Below are 24,337 nucleotides of genomic sequence, written 5' to 3'. Positions count from 1 at the left end.
ATTGCTGTAGTAAAATACATTTCTGAAGCACTTTCCATAAATTTAATAGTTTTGCAAATAAGTTTGGACCAGACCATGTCTTGATTGCATTGATTGCATTCATTATCCTGCATTTGTCCAGTACTAAAGCCTTTTTCAGGCTGTAGCTGACAGACCAATGAACATCTGGATAAGTGCTTCTGTTTGGCAGTCACACCTTTTGTGCCCAGGTTTAACACACTCCAGCAGTAACCGGGGTAGCGAATAACCGGTTTATGCCAGTTTGTTACATTATGACAAACTTTTATTCATGTTTGTGCATTTTGCTGGCATTGTTTTGGACTTTTGAATTCATATGAGTATTCTTTCACCGGAAACGAATGTCATTTGACAATTATACAAAAGATAATTAGATTGAAAACGCTGACGAAGCAATGAAGCTTTCTCACCTAATTATCTCTCTCGCTCTCTCTCTCTCTCTCTCTCTTTGTGTCTGTCTCTCTCTCTCTGCTATCTATGTACACATTACCTAAAGCACCTGCAGCCTTGCGGCACTTGAACATGGAGCTAAATGTTGAGGCTTCTCCTTGATCTGCCGTTGCTTGGAATGTACCTCTTTTTAAACGCAGCTTGCGTCTGCCAAATTACTAAATGTAATGCAAAAAGGAAATGAGTGTTTGGCAGCTAAAACACATGGTTAAGGTTAGGCATACTGTTATGGTTATGTTTAGAAAAGAAAACAAACGCAAACATCCCCAGAAAGCCTTTAACGTGACGGCTTACACCAAATGTATTACACACCCATCCACCACCACGACCCCCACACCACTACTTCCCATTTCCAGGACACATTACCTCTGGCATTGACAATGAACGTTGGCATTGGATGTCAATTGCCGTTTAATCAAATATGAATTCCTTAGGGTACCGTGCTGGCTCGGTCCAATGTCGGTAATAATTTTAATCGGGAACGTTTGTTTCACTGGACAATAGAACATGTCCTGCTACCAGTCGCGCTGCCTCCATTGCCTTCCTCTCCACCTGGTCCTTTGTTTTTGGACAAAGAGAGGCAAGTAGGCAGTGGACAGAGGCACAGAGGACAGAGGTTTACATGAGCTGCAGGCCAGCGGTGAGGCTTTCCTCTGCGGTGAGCTGGAACCTGACTGATAGCCCTCTCAGAGACGTAATGGAGGTCTGTGGATCCCATTAGACTCACATTAGAAGGACTGGCCAGAGAGGTTAATTAAAGGACTGCCTCTCTCTCTCTCTCTCTCTCTCTCTCTCTCACTGTGTGTCAGTGGGCTTTCACCATTGCTGGATTTATTTCACAGCAGAGCAGCTAGGATTAATGGTGATGAGCTTATTGAGGGTTCTCATACGTTCAAGAATGAATTGTGCTCTTCAGATCTTTCATTGTGATTGAAATAAAGTAAAAAAGACCAGAGGAGCTGAATTAAAAACTGTTATACACTTTCAAATGATTCCTCGATTTGGAGTGCATTATGCAACCTTTCTCTTAGCAAAATCAAATGCAAATACCTCAAATATCTCTCTGTGTTTCCTTAGAAGTCATTTAATTTTCGTGTGGAAAACAGAAAAGCTCCTTAATGTTATATAGCTGTCAAGGATTGTGATGAGACAAGGTAGTGCAAGTACGGTACTTAAATACGGGTTTGAGGTACTTGTACTTTGCTTGAGTACCTCCATTTCATGGCACTTTATTGACTTCTAATGCACTACTTTTCAGAGGGAACTATTGTGCTTTTTAGTTAAAGTAATTTGTTTGACAGTTGTAGTTGCCAGCTATTTTTCAGTATAATACTTTTTATTATAAAACAGTCAATAAAGTAATTAAAATCATGTGAGATTAAAATACTGCTTACATGTTAATATACAATACTATAAAAGGATTAAGCTATATAGTGCGTACCATATTTTTTCTTTCAATATTTCAAGTACATTTTGCAGATAAAACTTTAGTACAATATTTTGAATGTGCTTTTACAATGGAGTATTACCAGTTTTACTAAAGTAAAGGGTCTGGATACTTGTGCTCTGTACTATATTGTATATTATCTTCACCAGTAGTTTATATTTAAAGTTAATCTTGTTTTTGATGAGTTGCAAAGTTCAGAGTTATCTGATTTGTTATTACAAGTCTTTGTCTTCCTGTGACTGACTAATTATAAATCAAATCAAATGAAGGTAAAATTGTCATTTAAATTATTCTTTATTGTGCATTTAAAGCAACAGTTCTGTCTTTGTACTAAGCTAAGCTAGCCAGCTGCTGGCTGTAGCCTTATATTTACCGGACAGTTATGAGAGTGGTTCTCATGTAACTGTCTGGCAGGAAGCTAATAAGCATTTCCCAAAATGTCAAACTATTCCTCTAATACCTGCCTTTCCAAATATAATAAAGGTGTCCTTTTATTAAGAGAGCATCCACACCTAAAATGTCTGACAGTGACACCATTACTTTCCATTTTCCATTTTTAATCTAATTTGAAAAACAAACAAACTGTGTGATAGTTGATTATGCGTCCTGTAGGTTTATGGGAATCACTAGAGATAGGAGATTTATTAAAAATGTTGACTGCTGACGTTTTGTGCTGTATTGTGGATTTGATTCCTTTCACTAAACTCTATCGGTCCTATTCTTATCTGTCTTTTTCACATGCTGTGGAGTTTAATCTGTTTTCATAAAATTTTCATTGAATATTAGTTTCCACTTTCAGGAACATCTCTGTCATTTGGTTGATGCTTTCATCAAATTGCCTGACAGTGCTACAAGGAAATTTCAACATGTGTGGCTCTGGTGTGAAAAGGCAGAAGTAACTGGTTAAGTGTGGATTCACATACATTTGCCTTCTGCTACATGCTACGGGTAGAAAATCCTTAATAAATAAATCACACAGTGTGAAAAATAGACTTTACAGTCACCTAAATTCACCCCGAGACAGGAAAAGCCCATCAGTCACATGTAATGTATGAAATTAAACTTCAAAAATAGCTCAGGTTTTGTCCTAAATTCACCTCCAACAACACAACATGACAACAAATCATATTATGTAACAACCTGAGCACCTGACTTCACCTATTTTATGATATGAGCTGAAAAAAAAAACAACCTTAATAAGAATTCCTGTGAAAGATGTTGACCTCAACTGAACGGACGAGCTCCTTCATTAACAAAACTGAAATGAACAGATGACTTAAATTCACCTCCTGCTTTCATGATGTGAGCAAAAATAAAAAATAAAAACTATGCAAAAGGTCCAATCGTGCCAGATGTGGGTCAATCCTGAGCCCATGTTCCTCTCGCTCTCTCCTCCTGCTGTTGGGGTGAGAGAGGGTTGAGAGACATGAGCCCCTTTTTTCACACATGTACTGCAACCCTGACCTTATCGAGACATTACCCGGTGGAGTTGTATGTGCGAAGGCAAATGGTTGAATCAGTTGACTCGGACATTAAAGGGACTTTACCCTGCCCTATCCCATCTGTACAACGTCTGTGTAATGTCCAACTGAGCCCAAAGCATAGACTGTATATAAAGAGGCCCAACGTGTGAGAATTCACAGCGAGCGAGTGGGCGTGTTGATGACGTTTCTATCGTGCGGCTGACGCAAAACTGGAGGGAAACAAACATGTTTCGTTTCCATGAAAGACGGCAACGGAAATGTCTAACTGGAGAGACAACGAGATTCGGAAACTTCTGTCTGTAAGGGCTGCTGCCAAAATCGTCCGATTGAGCCCATGTGTGAATAAAGCAGCTATTTGCCCGGAGAATTCATGGCGAGTGAGTGGGCGTGTGGAGAAAAAAAAGAAGGGTGATTTACACAAAGACGGCAACAAAAATGTCTAACTCTAGAAACAACGAGATTCGGGAACTTCTGTTGGTAGGGGCCATCACCCAAAATCGTCAGACAAATTCAAGGAACGGCAATAGACTCTGATGTTTATGACCAAACTACAAACCAACTGTGTAACCGCGGTGTAATCCGCGTCATGTCCTGCCTCCTGCACGCTCTACCCAGAGTATTTTCAATAAGTGAGAACTCGTCTGACACGGACAATCTCCTGCTGCGTGCTGCATGTGTGAGAGGGAAACTCAGGACAATGTGGGCACCTGACTGTCCTCTCCTCAAATGAGAAAACAGCAGAAAGAGAGGCGTACAAACAGGGCAAGCGAGCGAGCGTGGCGGTCGGGGTTAGTGTCTGATTCACCTGAAAGTGCAGCGGCAGCCGGACTGCTAATCTACCTCTTAACCCACCATCACAGCTCAGGGGATTGGGGATTACAAAAATAGGATTTAGGATTTATACTTTTTTATTTTTCTATATCTTTTTTTTTCCCACAAACCCCACTCAGCTCCCTGACTCCTTTTCTCCCTGTACTATTTTATTAACTGAGGCTCATGTGGAACAGACAGCAGGGTGTGACTTGTTCATCTAAATTGCATTTTTCTCCTTTGGATTTGTCCAAGTAAAAATTATGCCATTTGAAATTGAATTTTGGTGGCATAAAATACTCTTATTATTATGTCTCAGTTGTTGGACCTGCAGGCCAGGATCCCCCAACCAGTCACAAGGCAAATCTGAGGGATCGCAAAATGATTACGTAAGTTATGAAAGAAGACCAAAAACTTATTTTACCACATGAAATCATCTGCATTTATTTTTCCTGACTATTTTGAGGAAACAAAATCACACTAAAAAGTCTGTTTAGTAGCTGTTCTGGAGCTTTTAATTGATCTTCATGAGCAGAAACATTTGCTAGTTAGCTAGCTTCCTAAATGTTTTGCCTTTTGTATAATTGAGTAAACGATTAAAAAGACATCCCCTCGCTATTTTCGGACATTTTATAGACTGACAATTAGGTGATTATTTGAAAATAAACAACACATTAATCCCTAGTCCCTAAGAATAATAATAATAATAATAATAATAGTAATAATAAAAAAAAGATGACCAAACTCCAACCTAAACCTAAACATGACTCCACACCCTGAACTAAAACAATTCAGCTTTCTGGCACAGTGTCCTCACTTCTTTTGCGAGGACACTTGGTCCTCATAAATACGGAAACACACGAACATGCTCACACACACTCAAACGTGTCAAATTCAATCAAGCAGCTCCAGTCATGGCAGACACGAACACATGCCCTACAACACCAAAATGCACGACAGCACTCGTGAATGCACTCATGCATGTTCACCGGCTGTATAGATACAATCTCCCCATTTCTCTCTCTCTCTTTCACACACACACACACACACACACACACACACACACACACACACACACACACACACACACACATATCCAGGAGTGATTACTGCAGGCTCATTGCTGCATTTCTTGTGTGGGTGTTTTAGTTTTCTTGCCCTCTACCTACACAAACACACAAACCACCGGTTTCAGCGCTTCAATATTCCCCCCAGGCCTGACAGCTTTACTTCTTATTCGATACAGCAGCCTCGGACTGATAAATCCAACCAGACACATAGAATTAATTGATTAAAAGCTGCAAAGACAAATCCAGTGAAAGAAAGTAGAGGAAGGAAGGAAGGAAAAAAAAAAATGATTCATTAACACTCCTCCAGGGAAAAATGTACATTTTGCTTTGTCATTTTCACTACATCTATGTTCAAATCAGTTTTGAGAAATTAAATAAGCTGACATATTGTCAGGTATCTTCATTCCTCAATGTTAGTCTAGGTTGTTGATGTCATAATCATGTTTCAACGCTGCCGGGTTTCCATCAATAGTGGTTTAAGCATCATTTTCAATACAGTGCAAAGACACAAACGCATTCACAAACACACCCATGCACACATGAACAACAACACACCTTTCTTTTTGCTAATGTTTTGAGCCACTAGCTTGGTTCTCCTTAGTTTCACCAAAAAATAGGACCAATCTCAGGTCCATGTGGTCGTTGTTCTTGAGTTTTCGTTTTAGGTCACCGTGGAAGGTTAGTCTCCTGAAGCTCACAGTTCATTCTTTGCCTCGGAAACAAAAGGTCGAGAAAAAATGATCCCGCCTCGAGAAGCTTTGGATGATACCACAGAATTTCTTTCCAAGGTCAAAAATATACCTCCCCTAAGTCCTTAGCCCTTGTGTTTTCCTCGGGTCAAATTTGAAGAGAAATATGTGTTTCTTTTTAACTAAATTACCCAAAACGTTAAGTACAATTGCAAGGACTTGATCACTAATTTCATTGAATTTTTGGGTATTCAATTTTATTTGATTTGAAAAAACTTAAATGGATTTAAAACCTGACTAAACTTTGAAATACACGTCTTTGATGATCCATCAACATAGGTTCCTCTAATATTAGTCACAATAATTCACCATTTCAAAATTAGGTATAATTTCCTATAAATGAAATGTATTGACCATGTATTCCAAAAATAAGTCTAAACTAGTTGTAGAAAAAAAGTAACAAAAACATTGAAAAAAGTGCTTTAAAAAAGGGACAAAAACATCAGAAAATGTGTCAAAAATATAAAAAAAATTAATTTTGACCCAGAAGTACAACAAATGCATGGTCAACCGGAAGACAACACAAGGGTTAAAGGAATATTTTGAAGAAGGGTTGTAAGTAGTCAGTGGGTTACCTACGGTAACACTAGCAGCTAGGGCTGGGTAGCTTTATAAAATATTCAATCCCGGTACCGATACCAAAACGATACTTTTTTCGATACCAATTTGATTAAACAAAAAGAAATGACAACATTACATGTTACATGCAATGTTATCGCAAAATATTTGGCAGGAAAATTAGAAATCCCCCCCCAAATCGTTCAGTTGACTATTATTACGTCAAAAATAAAATACACGCACATTGATCGTGTTACTAAAAAGTAAGGACTAACAAGCACTCAATCCTAAAAGGACTAAAAAGTAAGATTTTGTATAATCTACACAAGCACATTCTCACTGAGAAGCACAGTCAAAACTAAAGAGACTTTAAGATCTCTGTTTCTAGTTAAAGATGCATTTCCAGAAGCAAAAGTTTACGAGCCGAGGGAAAAGTTTTTTTTCTCCTCTTCCACATTGTGAATCCATTATGAGCCTCGTCTCTGTTTGCTCTACTGCTCGGCTTTTAATCGTGCTCAATGCTCTGCCCATGAAACATTGATGCCCTGTGTTTCTGCCTGGTGATGAGCTCCACACAAAGCTAATATCAAACACGCTGTGGATCTTTCACAACGCCCGAGGACGTAAGGGGAGCAGGGATTTTTATCTAAACTGCATTCTTTGTGTTTAAGGCCAAACATCACCTCAAGACCACAAACCCAAATATTATATTCTGATGAAAGCACGTGTCTGCCCGGCAGCATAGGATTTCCAACAACAGTGGCACTACGTTTCATCCATTACAAACAACTCATTTGTGGTTTTTGTTTCTGTGCTGTTTCGAATGGTTAGAGACAACAACACGAGTCTGATGCTCGTGTGTGGACAAAACAAGCGTTGGACTGTTTGTGTTTAAACATTGGAAAACAGCGCTCGTCTGGTTACTCCTTGTTCTGAAAGATCCTTTCTCCTTACATACTTCGCTTCTTTTATGTCCTCTCTAATGCATGTTTAAACAGCTCAAGGGCACAATGCAAAGGGCAGATATGGAAGATTGTGGATCAGTAGACGTGAAGAGTTTGATTCAGAACACATCATTTAGGTCCAGCATCCAAATTCCGCCTGTGTTCATCTTTGTCTACTCCTTAAAGGAACACGCCACCGTTTTTTGAAATAGGGGTTATTCACCGTCTCCCCTAGATTTAGATAGGTGGGCATAGAGCTGGGCAATATATCGATATTATATTGATATCATGATATGAGACTAGATATCGTCTTAGATTTTGGATATCGTAATATCGCATAAGTGTTATCTTTTCCTGGTTTTAAAAGCTGCATTACAGTAAAGTGATGTACTTTTCTGAACTTACCAGACTGTTGTAACTGTTCCATTATTTGCCTTTACCCACTTAGTCATTATATCCACATTACTGATGATTATTTATCAAAAATCTCATTGCGTAAATATTTTGTGAACGCACCAATAGTCAACACTACAATATCGTTGCGGTATCGATATCGAGGTATTTGGTCAAAAATATCGTAATATTTGATTTTCTCCATATTGACCAGCCCTAGGTGGGCAAATGCATTTTTTGCCTTAGTTGGCTCACTTTTACTCACGACATGCTATCCGGCAACAAAGGATTCCATTCACTATGCTAAGCTAAACTAGTGGTGGTGCTGCCGGACTAAGACAATGCATGCGATGACACAAAAAAAAATGCGTTTGCCCATCTATCTAAATCTAGGGGAGACGGTGAGTAACCCCTATTTCAAAAAAACGGTGGCGTATTCCTTTAAGTCATGTATGAAGTTCAAAGCACTATAAGATGGTCTCATTGTGTTTTATCAGATGTTTGGCCACTCACAATCACCTTAGTCACATAGATACCATCTCACTTTTTGAATGCAACTCTTCAATTCAGCTGACATCTCTGCTGACGCACCGGGCAAAAAAATAGAACTGGTGGACAGATTATAAAAAAAGAAAGAAAATGTGAATGTAAATGTTTTGGCAGAGTATTCACCTTCATGTGTCGTCGCCTCCGTCTGAAGCGCAGAAGCTCCTTGTGTTGGCGGGCGATGAAGTTGACGGCGGCGTACTCCAGCAGGGCCGAGAACACAAACAGCAGACACACGGCCATCCAGATATCAATGGCTTTTACGTAGGACACCTGAACAGGGGGCAGAAAGGGTTGGAGGCATCTGGGAGTTGTTCAGAGGCTTTGTTATTGTAGTATGAATCTCCGTCTAGGGTTGTAACAATTCCAAATTTTGCTGTACAACTAATTGTCTCAGAAATAATTGCGATTACCAATATAATTCTTTCTTTCATTCAAATATAAAAAATAAATTCATTTATGTATTACTTTTTCAAACTAATAAAGTTAAGAATGAATCCCAGGATACATGTTTTGGTTATCTCACTGTCATGTGACCCAGGTAATGTAGTAACACAGGTACACAGCCTATGAAGTAAACCACACCTCTTTATTATCATAATTTTTTTCTGAAATGAACATAAAATTGACAATTACCTTGGCACCTTAGCTAATGTTAGCAATTTATTGGGGTTAAACAAAGAAACGGCGATTAGACAATTATGTAACAAATGTTACAGGCCTATCGCCATCCATCCAGGACGTCTTACTTGATAACTCACTTCATGCTAAAGTTTGTATCATCTTGTATCCACAACTTCTCACTTTAATGATTTTGTGCACTCAATACACTGCATAGAGGAAACTCAAATCCTCAAGTTAATAATTTGTGCTCTTGATCATGAATATCAATCATCATCAATCATCAATATGTATGAAAATATATAAAGATAACACAACCTTGTCGATGCATCTTAGATTAAAATCAAACTGTAATAAATCAAAGTGAGTGCTGAAAAATAAACATTTTGAGTCTATAAATTACTTTTGAAGATTGAAACATATATTGTGTGTGCAAATGATTAACTTTATCTGCAATTCAATGCATAATAACCGACATGGCTCCACAGTCTTGTCTATCAGGAGAAAGTTCCTCCTTGCAAGAAGACATGTTCCCTATTTATTTTGTACCATTTGGATGTTGTGGCATTTTCATTTTTCTCCTACAGAAACTTTCACTTTTAAAAGACCAGTTATGCCCAGCTACACACACACACAATAGCATTCAGCGCATCTAAGCATGTCCATATGATGCACAATGAATCAAAAATATCTTTGTGCGTCAGAGTTTCAGTTTCATAATTCACATTTTATTGCCTTTTTAGGACAAACAGTTACGCGTAGTGTGAGAAAACTACGTTCGTTGTAGAAGAGTGGCTAAATATGCAGCAACCAGGATAGCCGTTTCGAAGAAATATGTTGTTCCATGCGGAATGTGCCCCAGGTTTAGAGGGGAAAACACATATTATGATGCTCTACATATAAGGGGTTGGGTGACGAAACGATTCACGAATTGTATGTATCGGGATGTTTTAAATCGGTCCTTTTCCCCTTTCGTGTTAAACGGTACCGCCAACGGCGACTACATCATATCCGTTTCCAGCAAAACAGAGCGAAAGCAGAACATTCTGAATATACATGCTATGTACTTCTTTACAAATGAAATGAATGTCAGACTGACTGACTGATGTGCATTCTTCTTAGAAATCAATTAGTTTTTAGAAATGTCTCATTATACATTCTATACAGTCTCTAGAAGTGTATTATTCAACTGTTGTTTTTGTTAAAGAAGGAAAAGAAAATCACTTTCGGCACCCATGTATCCTGAAAGAATCAAATGGGGACAAAAGCGTATCGTCCCAGCCCTACTATATAGTATAACAGTAGTAAAAAAAACGATACAATCAGCAAACAAAACCAGTGGAATGTCAGCAGCCTCTACACGCGAAGTGTGCGGTGTGAAGCGGGATGGACAGGAAAAGGACCGTCCAGATAATAAGAGCTAAATGAAGTCTGGTCGGATCATTGTCTGATTGCTATCTGCCCGCCAAGTGCCATTATTGGAGTGCATTCACCCCGGCCTGTCATAACAGCTCTCCGTCTCCCCACGCAATTACGTGCAGCCTGAGAAGGATATCCCCGCTCCGTCACAGACAGAGAAAACTCACAATCAGCCGTTTAAAATCCAATTAAACTATGACTTGAGATCACTTTCACAAACACGCAGTGCTTATCCTCGCCGCTCTGGCATGCTGCGAGCCGTGCTCGTTTGCGCTGCGTCTGAAGCCCAGTTATCTTTGAATGGCCGACTGAACCCCCCCTCAGAGCTGATGAGGCCTAAACGGCCAACTGGTTCACTTGGTATGATTATCATCCAGGCAGAGAGAGAGGGAGAGAGAGAGAGAGGCAGAGAGAGAGGGAGAGAGAGAGAGAGGTAGAGAGAGGCAGAGAGAGAGAGAGAGAGAGAGAGAGAGAGAGGCAGAGAGAGAGAGAGAGAGAAAGAGAGAGAGGCACAGAGAGAGAGGCACAGAGAGAGACGGAGAGAGAGGCAGAAAAAGAACAGAAAGAGGATTCTTACATTCCCCCAGTTTAGAGATACAGTATGAAAGTATTTCGAAAATAAATAAGTAGATTTTCGACGCCACTGCTTCTCGGATCAGACATGTCAACAACCATGGCGTCCAAAGTGTTACGGAGCGCCTTGTAGACATCGTTGAACTTGGCAAAAAAAGGCAAAACTATTTTTTTCACATACTAATATTTCTGTCCCAGCATCCTGAGGCGTTCCTAGACACAGAATCGAATTTTCCTCTGACAAACATAATAAGATGACAAATTGCTCATTAACGTCAAATCGGTACCTTGTTCACACTGACATTGTGTAGTTTAGATTAAAGTACAAAATGTCTCTTTAAAGGCAGGTTAATGCTGCTCGTTGGCATTTAAGTTAACGTGACCAACCTTTGCAGTTGCGTTATTGTGTAGCATCGTGGGCGAATGCTATGTTTTTTCTAGACTTGTTCATACCTGCATCAAACGATACTTTCTCTTAAGTTAACCATCCATGTATAAATCAGAACCTAGTGTTGAATTAACATCATCTGCTTTGTTAAATAATTCTCAAAAAAAATAAATCAAACATCTCCCCTCTTTCCTCATGTCCTCCTCTCTCCTGGCCTGACATGGTGCAGCCCTCCTCTGTGGCATGTGAGAAGAGCCGTGTGTTTAGGTGTGTGTCTACTGTCAATCACACACAAACACACACACACACACACAACACACACACACACACACACCCGTACATATGTGTGTGTTTGAGCAGTATGCTCACCTAAGCTCAGCTGTGCTGTGTGATCATTATTGTGACAGCTGAACTGCAGAGGAATCACGGTTCACTTGTTCAATTTTTAGAGCGCATAAAGCACCTAATGTCAACAAACACTGAGTGTGTATGTGTGTGTGTGTGTGTGTGTGTGTGTGTGTGTGTGTGTGTGTGTGTGCATGTGTGTGCGTGTGTGTGTGTGTGTGTTGGGGATTACATCTTCCCTGGACATAATTATACAATCCTACTGGCTCACGCAAAGTCTGTTTCCCCCCCCCCTCTCCTTTAATCTGAAAATCCCTCACAGGAAAAGATTTTTCTCTCTTTTTAGAAGTTATTTTTCTCATCTTTGTTTTCCTTGAACTTCTGTTGAATGTCTCTTTTTTTAGTTTCCCCCCTCCATTTCTCTTTGCCATCCCTCCATCTGTCTGCCTCTCTGCTACCATTTTCCCTCCACTCTCCTCACTCTAACACAAATTGGTCAATGGAAATAACTTTTTTCTTAATCTCTCCTTTTCTGTTCCCCTCCCGCCATCTTTCCTTGATCCCTCCATCTTTTTTCCCCCCCTGTTGTTCTCCGTGAAGTTAGCTGGAATCGATGTACTGTTGCGTTTTATGTGGGTTCGGTCCCACGTTATTATGGGATGGATCCAAATGTAGCAGATTTGTCAACTAAACATTCACTCTGTGAACTTTACTTCAGCAGAGTAGAAGAAAAATCGTTTTTAAAATGAGTAATGCTGTTTACGCCAAATTCCTACTCTACGTTATGTAACTTAAAAATAGTAACATCAGCCATTTCGTGCCTCTTCTTAGGTGGCAGGAGTGAAAATGAGTCACCATCAACATTTGTTGTGTTGTGGGTTCAGAATGATGAAGACAGTTGGAGAACAGATATGAAACAGGATGTCGGCTCAACTACCAGGTTTTTCCCAAAATTATCTACAGATTTTTAAGCCTTTTATTTTTTTTCCCCCCTGGGTGAGCCCTAGGTTTGGGCTCAGACAACGTCTGGCCACAAAAGCTGTTACTGAAAAGGGTGCGTTTGATTTGTCATCACCTTGGGCAGGGAGGCTCTGGAACCAGAGCTCTGCGTGGTCATGGTCAGCACGGTGGTGATGCCCAGACCCACCCGGGCGGGCGCGGCGTCCATGTTGATCCAGAAGGACACCCAGGACAGGATGACGATGAGCAGCGAGGGGATGTACATCTGGATCAGGTAGTAGCCCATCTGACGCTCCAGGTGGAACCGAGCCTCGATACAGGTGAATTTACCTGGAAGAGGGAGGGAAGGGAAGGGGCGGGGGCAATGAAGAAAGGGATCGAAAAAAAAGAAGATTGTTGTGATTAAAAGCGAGGAAGCTGTTTGTGGAAGAAGAGAGGAAGTAAGATATATGGAGAGAAAAAGAGAGAGAGAGAGAGATCCAATGGAAAAATACATTTCATTTGAATTTACTCAGATGAAGGAGGGAATGAAAAGAAGGAATCCAGGTGTGGGTGGGGGGAATGAAAACAGAAAAAGGATTAGTATTGTGATGAGATTCTGGTTATTGAACCTCTGGTTAACACATTGGCGCTGGAAAACCATCGCGGTGTAATTTGTTAAATAAACCTAATGAACACCAGAACAGGAAAATACATTAACAACTGTGAGATTATGAAACAGATGCTAACCCTGTGTGTGGTGGCATCTGTTGGCTCTCTATATTCATTATGGGACACAATCATTCCTTATCATTATCATTATTTGGGCATTATTTTGCTTTATAGATAGTGACAGAGAGGAAATGGTAGAGAGAGGAGAAGACCTACAGCCCTGGGCCTGACTTGAACCCGGCCTGCTTTGATACAAATGTATTTCAATCAGGAGAGACTCTATCTCAAGTGTACACATATTTATTGCACGTGCAAAAGATGATGAATGAGAGTGCTTCGGTGCCGCCGGAAGTTCCGCGTTTTCAGCCGGATGTCTGTTACCTTCCTCTTCCTTTGTGTTGCCGTTCTAACCTCGGGTGGATTTCTGAGGACTATGGTTAACTGCTCCTCAGATCTCTGCAGGGTAAATCCAGACAGCTAGCTAGACTATCTGTCCAATCTGAGTTTTCTCTCGCACGACTAAAACTACTTTTGAACGTACAAAAAAACAACAGCACTTAGCACCGCCCAAGACAATTGTGATTGGTTTAAAGAAATGCCAATAAACCAGATCGAGTTTTTCTCCCATCCCGGAATCCAGAATCCGGCAGAGGTCTGGCAATGCAAGACTAGACCCATCATGATGTCATCATGTTAAAGGGGTAGAGAAGCTGTGAGAAGAATTAGAACCCCCCCCCCCAGGTGGTGATAAAGATAATGCTGAATTCTGGAAAGATGGATGAGAAGAGTAGCTCAGACCTGATAATTATTGAACTTACACTAAGCTTCATTTAAAATAAATACTTGACAACAAATGCTTGCAGTCCCTTCATGAGTTCTAGTCAGTCATTTTGTTGTTGTTGTTCAGTCCATTTTGTGACGGCCCCTGCCTAACTACTAAGATGTAAGAGTGGCTTACTGTTACTGTTTGTCCTATGCGTGCATGAAGGTACCACGGGAACGTGGTTGCAGCAAGCAGCAAGATTCAGAGCACCTGGGCCAAGCGCTTCCAGGTAATACAGCGTCTGCACTTTTTTTAACTTGTGTTTTGCTTTTAACATTCACATCTACATCACTGATGCTCCATTGACTGAAACTCAACAGCCGGTCTAATAAAGTAAACTATAACAAACCGGTAACTGTGACAGATGAGGCGCTGTGTGTGTGTCTTAAGTATAACTTCTGCGCATTAAAGATGTATTTCTAAAAAAAAAAAACTTTAAGCCAATCAGGTTTTACAAAGAAAGTACAAACCTCCTGTTATGTTTTACTCCATCTACTTTAAATCTATTTTGATGTTCAGCATTTTAAAAGGAAAAGAAAGACTTGCACCCTCCAAAAGGCTATTACGTTGTAATGAGATGGCTCATGATACTTACAGCATCAAAGATATTCACGACTCAGTTATATTATATTATATTATTCATATAGACAACCATTTTGTCTCAGTGGGTGTCCTGTTTGCTTTTTTTAACATGAACATCTCATTGGGAAATGAGTGAATTTGCACAAGAGGTGGATTCCAGGAAATAGAAATAATAACGCTGGGCGATGTTTAAACTCTACTTAAAAGCAAAATGTTCTTTCATCCGTTTCCCCGAGGCGCTGCGGTTTCATCAGCAGTGAGGAGTGTTTCTGAATTCCCTATTATCTTCATCTGAATGGGCGCATTATCTGAACACTGACACGGACATGTCCCTGGAAAAAAAAAAAACAGGTGGACGTGATGAGACAGAGGGGTACAATAAAAGAGTGATTCAGAGAGACGAGGAGAGGGGGAGGAGGAAAGCGAGAACGTGGGATTAGAGAAGGGGGAAGCTGTTGGACTGGCAGTAAAAAAAGGAGAATAAGCCGCAGAGGGGAAAAAATAGAGGGACTGAAGCCAAAGTTGACAGCTTTGAGACAAAATGTCATCTTTCTTCAGCTCTTGCACTAAGCCAACATGTAAATCGTGAGCGGAAAATCAGAGAGACACAAATGCCCGGCTTTGCTGGATATCAAATGAAACACGGTAAATACTAGAAAACAAACCTGGCAGGTGGTTTTGGATTTATACTGCCTTTTACTTGTTGCCATAACAGCCTGTGGCAGAGTGTCTGAGAAGTGGCTCAGAGGAACACGTAGCACTCTAAGAAGTGATGACACAACAGAAAATGGAGAAGTTATTGCGTCTTCCTCCCTCATAAAACGCAGAATATTTCTCTGTGCTGGTGGTAAATTATTAAAACCACTATGAGCAAAAGTTTTATTTGGACCTTTATAAATTATACAGCTGGCATACGTAGTCATTTTTGGAAAAAAATATTACAATCTTGGTACGAAATTGGAAGCTTTTCCATTGTCCCATTTTTCCATTCTAGTCATTGTGGTATTAAAGGAAGGACGTAGAAATTGAGCAACCTGATCTCAGAAATACGTGAAACGACCACGACTTCTTACCACCACATTACGTGGTGGGGTTAAAATGAGATGCCAGCACCATGGAAACAATTCAGGTTAAAACTACTTGGTTAGGTTTAGGAAAAAAATCATGGCTTTGGGTTCAAATAATTGTTATGTACCGTGAGTGAGTAGTAAGTAAGTAAGTTAAGTATGTAAGTCAACATGAACTTTTGACGGGACATTGATGGCGGTCTCCTGGGTGAAAGTCCCGTGTTTGTTTGACCCGTCCATCCACCCTGATAAATGAACTTGAAATAAACAAATAAACTCCGGTCGATTGTGGAAGCATCCTCCGAGCCAGAGCCGACAATCAAATCATATTTATTATTATACTTTTTTTTGAGTTATATTCTCATCACACACTCGACAGCCATTTTAATTCCAGAGCTCGCCTCCCTACGTGCACACGTTCTACCAAAACAAGTTCCTTCCCGAGGCTATTTAGCAGATGCGCCGTTGCTCCGTCCGGGCCTTATCGCCGCACATGACGATTGTGATTGGTTTAAAGAAAATGTCAATAAACCGGAGCACGTTTTTCAACCCATCCCAGAATGCTGTGTGGACTAGCCAGACCTTCCTCCGTAGAGCTGTGGAGGAAGGTCTGGCAATGCGAGACTAACTTGAACTTGATATTTTTAACCTTATTGGTGTCACCTTCCTTTATCTTGGTTCCTTAAATCACATGTATGGCTTTCTTATGCCAGTATACTGCACAAGCTGTGTTGCTGCAGTTGAAAGTCTGGTGATCTGCAGCTGCCCGTTGTAGTCCGCCAGAAGCAGCGTTAGTCCTTGTGTGGCTGTGACGGGAGAGTAACAGTGGATGTTTACGCTCGCAGCATGATGCCTTAAAAGGGGAGCGGAGAGATTAGGAGGAATGGAGTCGACCGCCTGCTCCTAATCTCTCTGCTCGTGGTTTACTACAATATGGGTCTTTTAAGTGAAAAGAGCCCAGTTTTTTACCATTTATATTTCAGTCTCTATTAGGGCTGCTCCATTATGAAAAAAAAAACAAACATCATCACGATTATTTTGGTCAAACTTCAAATCTATTTAACTTGATTACTTACTCATTGAATTTCGGAGAGATGTTGCAATTATTGATTTTAAAAAACAGTTCGGAAATTCGGAACACAAGACAAAATAAGAAAATAAACCAAACTTAATGTGCAAAAAAATTACATTGTTTTTGTGATCGTTATGAGCCAAAATTGAAATTGTGAATAAAATGTGATTCATTGCACAGCCCTAGTCTATTTTTTTAAATTTTTTTATTTCTTTTGGCTTTTCTACACTGGACCTCATAGCAATCAAACGACGTGTGACGTCGACTAGTTTGTCAAGGATGCAACTATAAATATTCTACTGAACTGTACACATGCTACTGTATATGAAACACACACACACACACAAAGTAGCATTTTCTGCGCAAAAACAATGTGCACAAAGAAAATCTGCAACAAAGATAATCACATTAACACACCTCAGCGGCCTTATTTACATGCAGGACGGTAGCACCTGTAACAAATGTCCCTTCTTCTCTTTCTGTAATGTAATGAGCGCGCCAGGGCTCATAATAAAATGCAAGAGAGCCAAAGAGCAAGATGGCCGACAATCCATTTAATCAAAGAAGATCAATGTTAGGCAGCCTCATCGGTTAGAGTTAACCCTAAATGACAGGAGAGGAGAGGAGTGGGGAGAGATAAAGAGAGGGGAAAGAGAGGGGGGAAATGACAGGAAAGAGTGGAGGAAATGTGACGTAAGAGCAAGCGGAGAGAGGGATGAGGAGGAGCGAAAGAAGACGGAAAGAAAGAGGGAAGGAGAAAATGACAGCAGGAGGAGGAGGAGGAGCAGAGTCAATGGGGTGGACTTGATTTATAGCTGTGATACACGTCAGAGCTTTTAAGTGCTGTCCATATTTTCCATCTGATAAGAAGATTGAAATTATTCAGCTGGGTCCCTATCTCACTGTGGAGTCTGTGCGTGTGTGTGTGTGTGTGTGTTGGTGTGTGTGTGTGTACTTCACCATGCAGTGTCCTTTACATCCACACTGTACTTTCATTCATACGCTACTTGTGTGTGTGTGTGTATGTGTGTGTTCTTCAGGTAAAAGGAAGAACACTCATACACACTTTTGAAGTGTGGTTGTCTGAGCTACTTCTCCATAGTCAGTGTATTAGCTACAGTAGATGGCGGTCGGCACGTCCCCAGACACGGAAGCTAAGCACCGTCCTGCTGTGGACGCGGCCAGAAACTAAACGTATTTTAGACACCTAAAAACATCAATATCAGTTTAAGTGTTCGCTTTATTTAGAATATTTCCCCCGCTTTGCCTTGCTGTCAGACAGCCCTTTACGACGGGGAACTCAAGCCGTTATCTCTGCTCTCTTCAAAGCCACCAGACTGCTTTGACAAAAACGCTCAGATGCTGAACTACTGCCTCCATCGACTAGACTTTGGTGAATCCGAACTAAGCCTTTATTAAAACACCAAAGTCACGCAATTAGCAGGGCATTCAGACCAAAAACAGCCGTGCATTGAAAAACACAAGGGGATAATTTGGTGTCATAATGTCAATACAATCCAGGAAGTCTGGTAATAAGTCCCCATGGGTCTGAATACTCCTCAAGACACCAAAACACTGCACAATGGTTTATAACACTGTGATGAATCATTTTACAACTCTGGACGGTTATCAAGGCAACAATTCATCGGTCTAACATTCTGACGATGTGTAAGTTGCAGCAAAAGTTGAGTCAGGGTCAACATTGGTATGATGGCTTGGTTTTAAGGGTTAGGGGTAGGTTAACGTTGGGGTAAAGGTTAGGAATAAGGCTAGGAATTATAGTATGTCCTGCATGTGTACCCAAACAACATATTACCAGCCAGAAAACAAAAGCGCCCTGCAATGCAGAGGAAACCGTTGGATGGAGGGATTGGAAAGAAATAAAAAAGGCAACAGTGTGAGAGAGGAGGACAGAGAGCTACAGGGAAATGCACCCTCTCTCTTGGAGTCACAATAGACCGCAGCTAATAAATCTGGGGGGGTAACGACACCTTAATTCCCTCTTAATGCCTGATTGGGAAGCAGCGAGGCATGTACACACTCATCCACCCACACTAACACACACATATATACAAACGACCGAACACATACGCACTAACGTACATATGTACAGTAGGCTACACACACCGTCACAGAGGAGAGTAATAAGCCGGAGATGAGAGAAGGCAAAATGAGTAATGTAGGATCAGCGGGGGGGTGTTTGGGGTAAATTGTACTTGAGGAATCCATGCCTACGACTGAAGAAAAGAGGAGGACAGAACAGGTTTAAACGAGAAACTCGAAAAAAGGACGCATGGACAACACATCTTCACTTCCTCCCGCTGTACAAAAGTGAAGCGATACAGGTGCCACCGTCTTTTAATTTTGGAGCCAGAGTCTGTGCAGTAGTGGGGCTGCGGTATCAAAGTCCCACCCATAAACCCGCCCGACCAATCACGAGTCAATCACAGCTGTCAATCATGACGTTTCAGCCTGTTTTAAATAGAATCAAATAACTAATTAAAACTTTTTGGAAAAATGAACACTTGAACAAACATCCACGTGATAAGAACTACATAAAATAACAGAAACCATCTTTGGGAAAAATAAAACAAAATGCGAGACGTAATTTGACTTTTCAGTTTGGCCCATGCCCCATCCACAAACAAGAAGGGCGCTGGATTTATGACCTATTCTGCAGCCAGCCACCAGGGGGCGATCCAGATGTTTTGGCTTCATTTATACGGTCTATACACGTTTGATTCAGTCTCTCTAATCCAGCACTATTAATCTCAATGCTTCCTACCCAGCACCAAACAACCGAGCACTTTGCTGTTAGGCCCCGATTAACCCCCCCACCTACAACCGTCTGTGCAGTGTGAATGCACTCTGGGCTAGATTTATCAAGCCGTTTGCGCCTGTTTCCAGGCGCTATTTGGTCGCAAAGACGGACGTAACCGATGCGGGCTATTTACAAACAGGGCGCACTTGGGTAAAACCGCAGATTGTCTGCCACATGAGCGAGAAGAGACAAGTTGCGCTTTCAATATGGGTTCGTGGCAGGGTCGTGGGGAAAGTGGGAGTTCCACCCAAAAAGGTGGGAGGATAAGTGCAAAGTGCGCCTAATTATATATTCCGTGGTATTTACAAAGACTGTCAGTAAGAGCGCGTCTCTATTCTGCGGGGGAAATTCTCCGCCTCTTAAAAGCAGGTCTGAACCAGCCGCAATCGAGTTTCCTCGTAGACCTTTATGCCGCTGGTGAAATGGCAACAGTAATTTGAGCAAGACGAAGACATAGGCGAGGCTGAAAATATTTGTAACACAAGAATCACACTTTGTCAGTGAACACAACATCATTTAGCATTACAGATCAAGCAGCCATGCAATATTAGAGTTACTGGAAGAAATCAAAGATGACATTGAATCACCCACTCAGCGTTCACATCCCATTCCAGCAGTTGTTAAACTCCTCGCTACATTACAAATATATTGGCATCAGGATCATTTCAAACAGTCATAGCATCAGCAGTGGGAATATCGCAGTCTGCACTCAGCCATATCATAGCACAAGTACCGCTTCGCTACAGCGCAATTTACGGTATAGTGGGCGGAGAAAGACGCTGATTGCCTGATGGGTGTCAGGGTTGATAAATACTACGCAAAATGTGGAAGCATAGCGTGCGCTATTACCGAACTCGCATAAACAGACGCAGCGCAAACTGCGCTAGTGTTAGTAAATCTAGCCCTCTGTCTCTTCCAAGTTCCCTTTAAGTAGGGATGCACCGATCCGACTTTTTCAGTCCTGATACCGATGCCAGGGCTTTGTGTATCTGTCGATACTCAATATCAATCTGATACCGTTGTTGAATTAATAATAAACCTATATAGGCCTACCTTCCACCTTATACCTTCCTTCCACCATGTGGGAGAGACTAAAGGCACCAGACTTTCCTAACTAAACATTACTTTCATAACTAAGACCAAATAACAGATGTAATGTATTGAATTCTTATTTGTCATTGTAGCGACGGGACCATGGATGTATTAAGAGAACTGGATACAGCATTCGGCGCGAAGCCCCCGTTCATTCCAACGAAAGTTGCTCAAAAGCGCCTAAAGCAGTCATGGAGCTTGAAAATACCTGGATCTTCCGCCGTCATGGAGCTCAATCTTCCGCGTTAACTGGCCCATGACGTCACGATGGACATGCGCACTAGCAACAGTTTGTTTGTGTTGTCGTCGCAACACTGCGCGTCCTTGAACTTCTCTTTCGTATCTTTCACAAGTATATATGTCGTTCTCTTAATACATCCATGGTAAACTTGCCGAACTCATGAACTCGCCGTTTCATTGACTAAAATATTCACTAATGTTAAACATTGTGTTTTTGTCTTTCCTGATCGTTTACATGCTTAGCTAAATAAACGATGGATGTATTTAGAGAACCAGGGAGATGTAATCATTATGTCGTGCTACAAGCTAGCTAGATACTGGCTAGCGCTAGCTACTAAGGTTAGCCTACAGTTTCGTGAACAGAGCTTCTCTAAATACATCCACGGCTCTTATCTTATATCTTAATTTAAGACAAATTAAGATAATTTGTTTTAAAATAAGGAAAATGTTTTTTGTAACTTTAATACACTGTCACTATCACTCAACCTGGTTTAGGGGTTTATTGCAAAAGCTAAAAAACAGAATGCAGGTCAAGCTAACTAATGGAGCTAGTTAGGTAGCTAACGTAATAGCTTATATGTCCCTAAGAGCCGATGTGGGTTTAAGTTTAGGGTTTAACACTTATCTTACGATACAGCCGAGGACTGTATGTTGTAAAGCCTGTAACATGGATGAGGGATGAAGCCATGGATGTATTAAGAAAAGCTCTGTTTTAAGAAACTGCAGGCTAACCGTAGTAGCTAGCGCTCGCTTGTATCTAGCTATGTCTGTAGTAACGTTATGTAGGCATATATGTATAGTTTTACCATTCTATTAATACTGCTCGTGTTCATCATGCCTAGTTTAATAACTCTGGATCTGGCTACTAGTGAATGTTAAAAAAATTTAAAACACAATGTTTTAAACAAGGACTCTTTAAGTTGGTAAGTTGATGTACCCCAAAAAAAAAATGATCTGCTGAAAAATAGAAGTTTCTTTCGCCATGCAAAGTCTATGGGAAAAGCGTTTCTGGGCCAGAGGGGTGCAGTTCCATTGTTGGCCAGTAAGGCCATGGTCGCTTTAAGACATGGCGCTGTTCCTGGGGACTTGGACGGGACGGTTTCAATCGTTCAAACAGGAAATACCAAAAAAGGAATATTGCATGAGATTGACTCTGAGCGGGATTCAGTGTCAGAGAGAAACCAGACTTACAGGTATTTATATAACACAGCAGTGGATTAGCACTCCATTGTCTCTCCTGTGCGTGCATCTGACTGTGTGTGTTTGTGTGTGTGTGTGTGTGTGTGAGAGAGCGTGAGAGAGTGGCAGTGCTGAGACGTGTCAAGGCCTTTCGTCTAGAGGTGGATCGTTCATCTCCTCAGCAGTGACAGCAGACGTCAATGTCTGTGTGAGTGATGGCTCTGAATCTGAACTAATCAGCCTGCGGCATACACACACACACACACACACACACACACACACACACACACACACACACACACACACACACATACATACACACACACACACACACACAGTGACTTTGACCACTGGTTTGGTGTTTGGATTTGAATGTGACCTATCGTTTTTGTATTTTGGTAGAAGATGTTTTCCTTGGGAGTTTAACTTTACTTTTGCGGTTTATTCTTTCAGGGGAACTAATCCAGCATCACAGTTTCTACAACATGTTTCTACAAACATTTAAACAGCTTTAGGTTTACCTTTAGAATGAAAGCATCTACCTTCTGTAACTGTGTGAGTGAGTTTTGAAGGCGTATATGAGTGTATGTAATAAAAAGCTGACGTTTTGAGAATAAAGTCCCAATATTCTGATTAAAAAGAAGTCATAATGGTTGAAGTAAAAATGTGTGACCTAATAATTAGCATGAAGCTAAAACGGACACTTTATTTCTCTTGACAATCTTTGTCCACCTCGACTTTAGACCCCAAATTACATAAAACAAAGTCGGTTTCTTAGTTCGTCACAGCGGCTTTTGGCAGCGGAGCAAAACATCTCTAGCTCCATTAGTGTCGTTTGTGTCTATTTTGAGTTTTGGACTGGCGAAAGGGAATGGACAGATGGTTTTCATGGAGGACCTGGAGGGAGAAGCGCCGCGTGCGTGGCGGCCGCCCCCGTCCCGTAAGATAATCGTCGCTCATTTCTTTTTCTGATTTCTGCTGCTCTGCTCTCATTTATTTCTGTTCTTCAGCTTCCTTCTCAAATCAATGATGTCATCCTTTCTCATTCTCTTCTTTCCTGTTTTTCATAACACTGTCCATTTGATGTTTTCTCTTTTGTTACTCTCTTGTTCTTCTTGTGTTCTTCTTTTGTCCCCCCCCCTTAGTTTCTTTTAGCATTTTTTTCTTTTTCTCTCCACATTTTATTTTCTCACCTTTTTTTTCTCTGCTCTAATCTTTCTTCATTATTCATTGTCTTTTTCTTCTCCCTTTTTGCACAGGTCGGATTTGAACCGTGGACCTCTGCGTCGAGGCATAAACCTCTCCTCTCAGTATATGTGCTCCTGCTCTACCAACTGAGCCAACCCGGCCACCTAAAATGTCTTTTTTATTCTACTTTCATTCGTTTTTTTGCGATTATGTACAACTATAAAAACTTTGAATCTCGGAAAGGTGAATAAATCAACTGGTAATTCTGAGTTTGTGGCTGAAACAAACTTTCCAGCTCACAGTGTTTTTCCTCCTCACTAAGTCAAACTAAGTTTCATGACATTGAAAGGAGAAAGAAAAAAAATATTTGGGGAATAGGTGTTTCCATTTCAGTGCAATATTCCGCTGTTATTTCCACAATTCACACATTCAAATGAAAATAAAAACTCTGTCTCTGACTCATGCACCATTTCAGCAGTCTCAAGGCAGACACTTCACAACGTCTCCCTCTCTTAGTTTCAAAGAACATGTGATTCTGAATTTAGATATATTCTCCCTTCATTAGAGAGATACACACATCCCTCTCTGCCTTGAGTCCTGCTTTACTCCTCTACTGGATCTCCTCTCTTTCTCTCCATCTTTCCTTAATCACTGTAAAGCCTGGAAAGAAACCGAGCCAAAGTAAATAAAAAACGAGACGGCAGCTAGATTGAAAAAGAAAGACGAAAGTGACAACAAGGACGAGAAAGACAAGGATGGCGAAATGAGAAAGATGGAAAGATAAAGAAATAAAAGAAAAATAATAAAGGGAAGACAAACGGATGGATTTAGAGATGGGTTTGTTTTT

The 24,337-nt window shown here is 40.9% G+C and overlaps 1 protein-coding gene across 1 annotated transcript in view; it reads right to left on the bottom strand.

Annotated features, from left to right (window-relative positions):
• glra1 (glycine receptor, alpha 1) overlaps positions 1–24,337 on the bottom strand; it is a 61,707-nt gene that overhangs the window by 13,164 nt on the left and 24,206 nt on the right. Inside the window, exons 5-6 of the mRNA XM_028589459.1 lie at positions 12,891–13,105; positions 8,596–8,742 (exon numbers count right to left, since the gene is read on the bottom strand). Of these exons, the coding sequence (XP_028445260.1) occupies positions 8,596–8,742; positions 12,891–13,105 (362 nt within the window). The remainder of the gene's footprint in view (positions 1–8,595; positions 8,743–12,890; positions 13,106–24,337) is intronic.

The sequence above is a fragment of the Perca flavescens genome, chromosome 10 (assembly GCF_004354835.1).
Source record: "Perca flavescens isolate YP-PL-M2 chromosome 10, PFLA_1.0, whole genome shotgun sequence".
NCBI classification, from domain to species: Eukaryota; Metazoa; Chordata; class Actinopteri; order Perciformes; family Percidae; genus Perca; species Perca flavescens.
The sequence above is the reverse complement of the archived record's forward strand: the minus strand, read 5'-3'. Positions and strand labels throughout refer to the sequence as shown.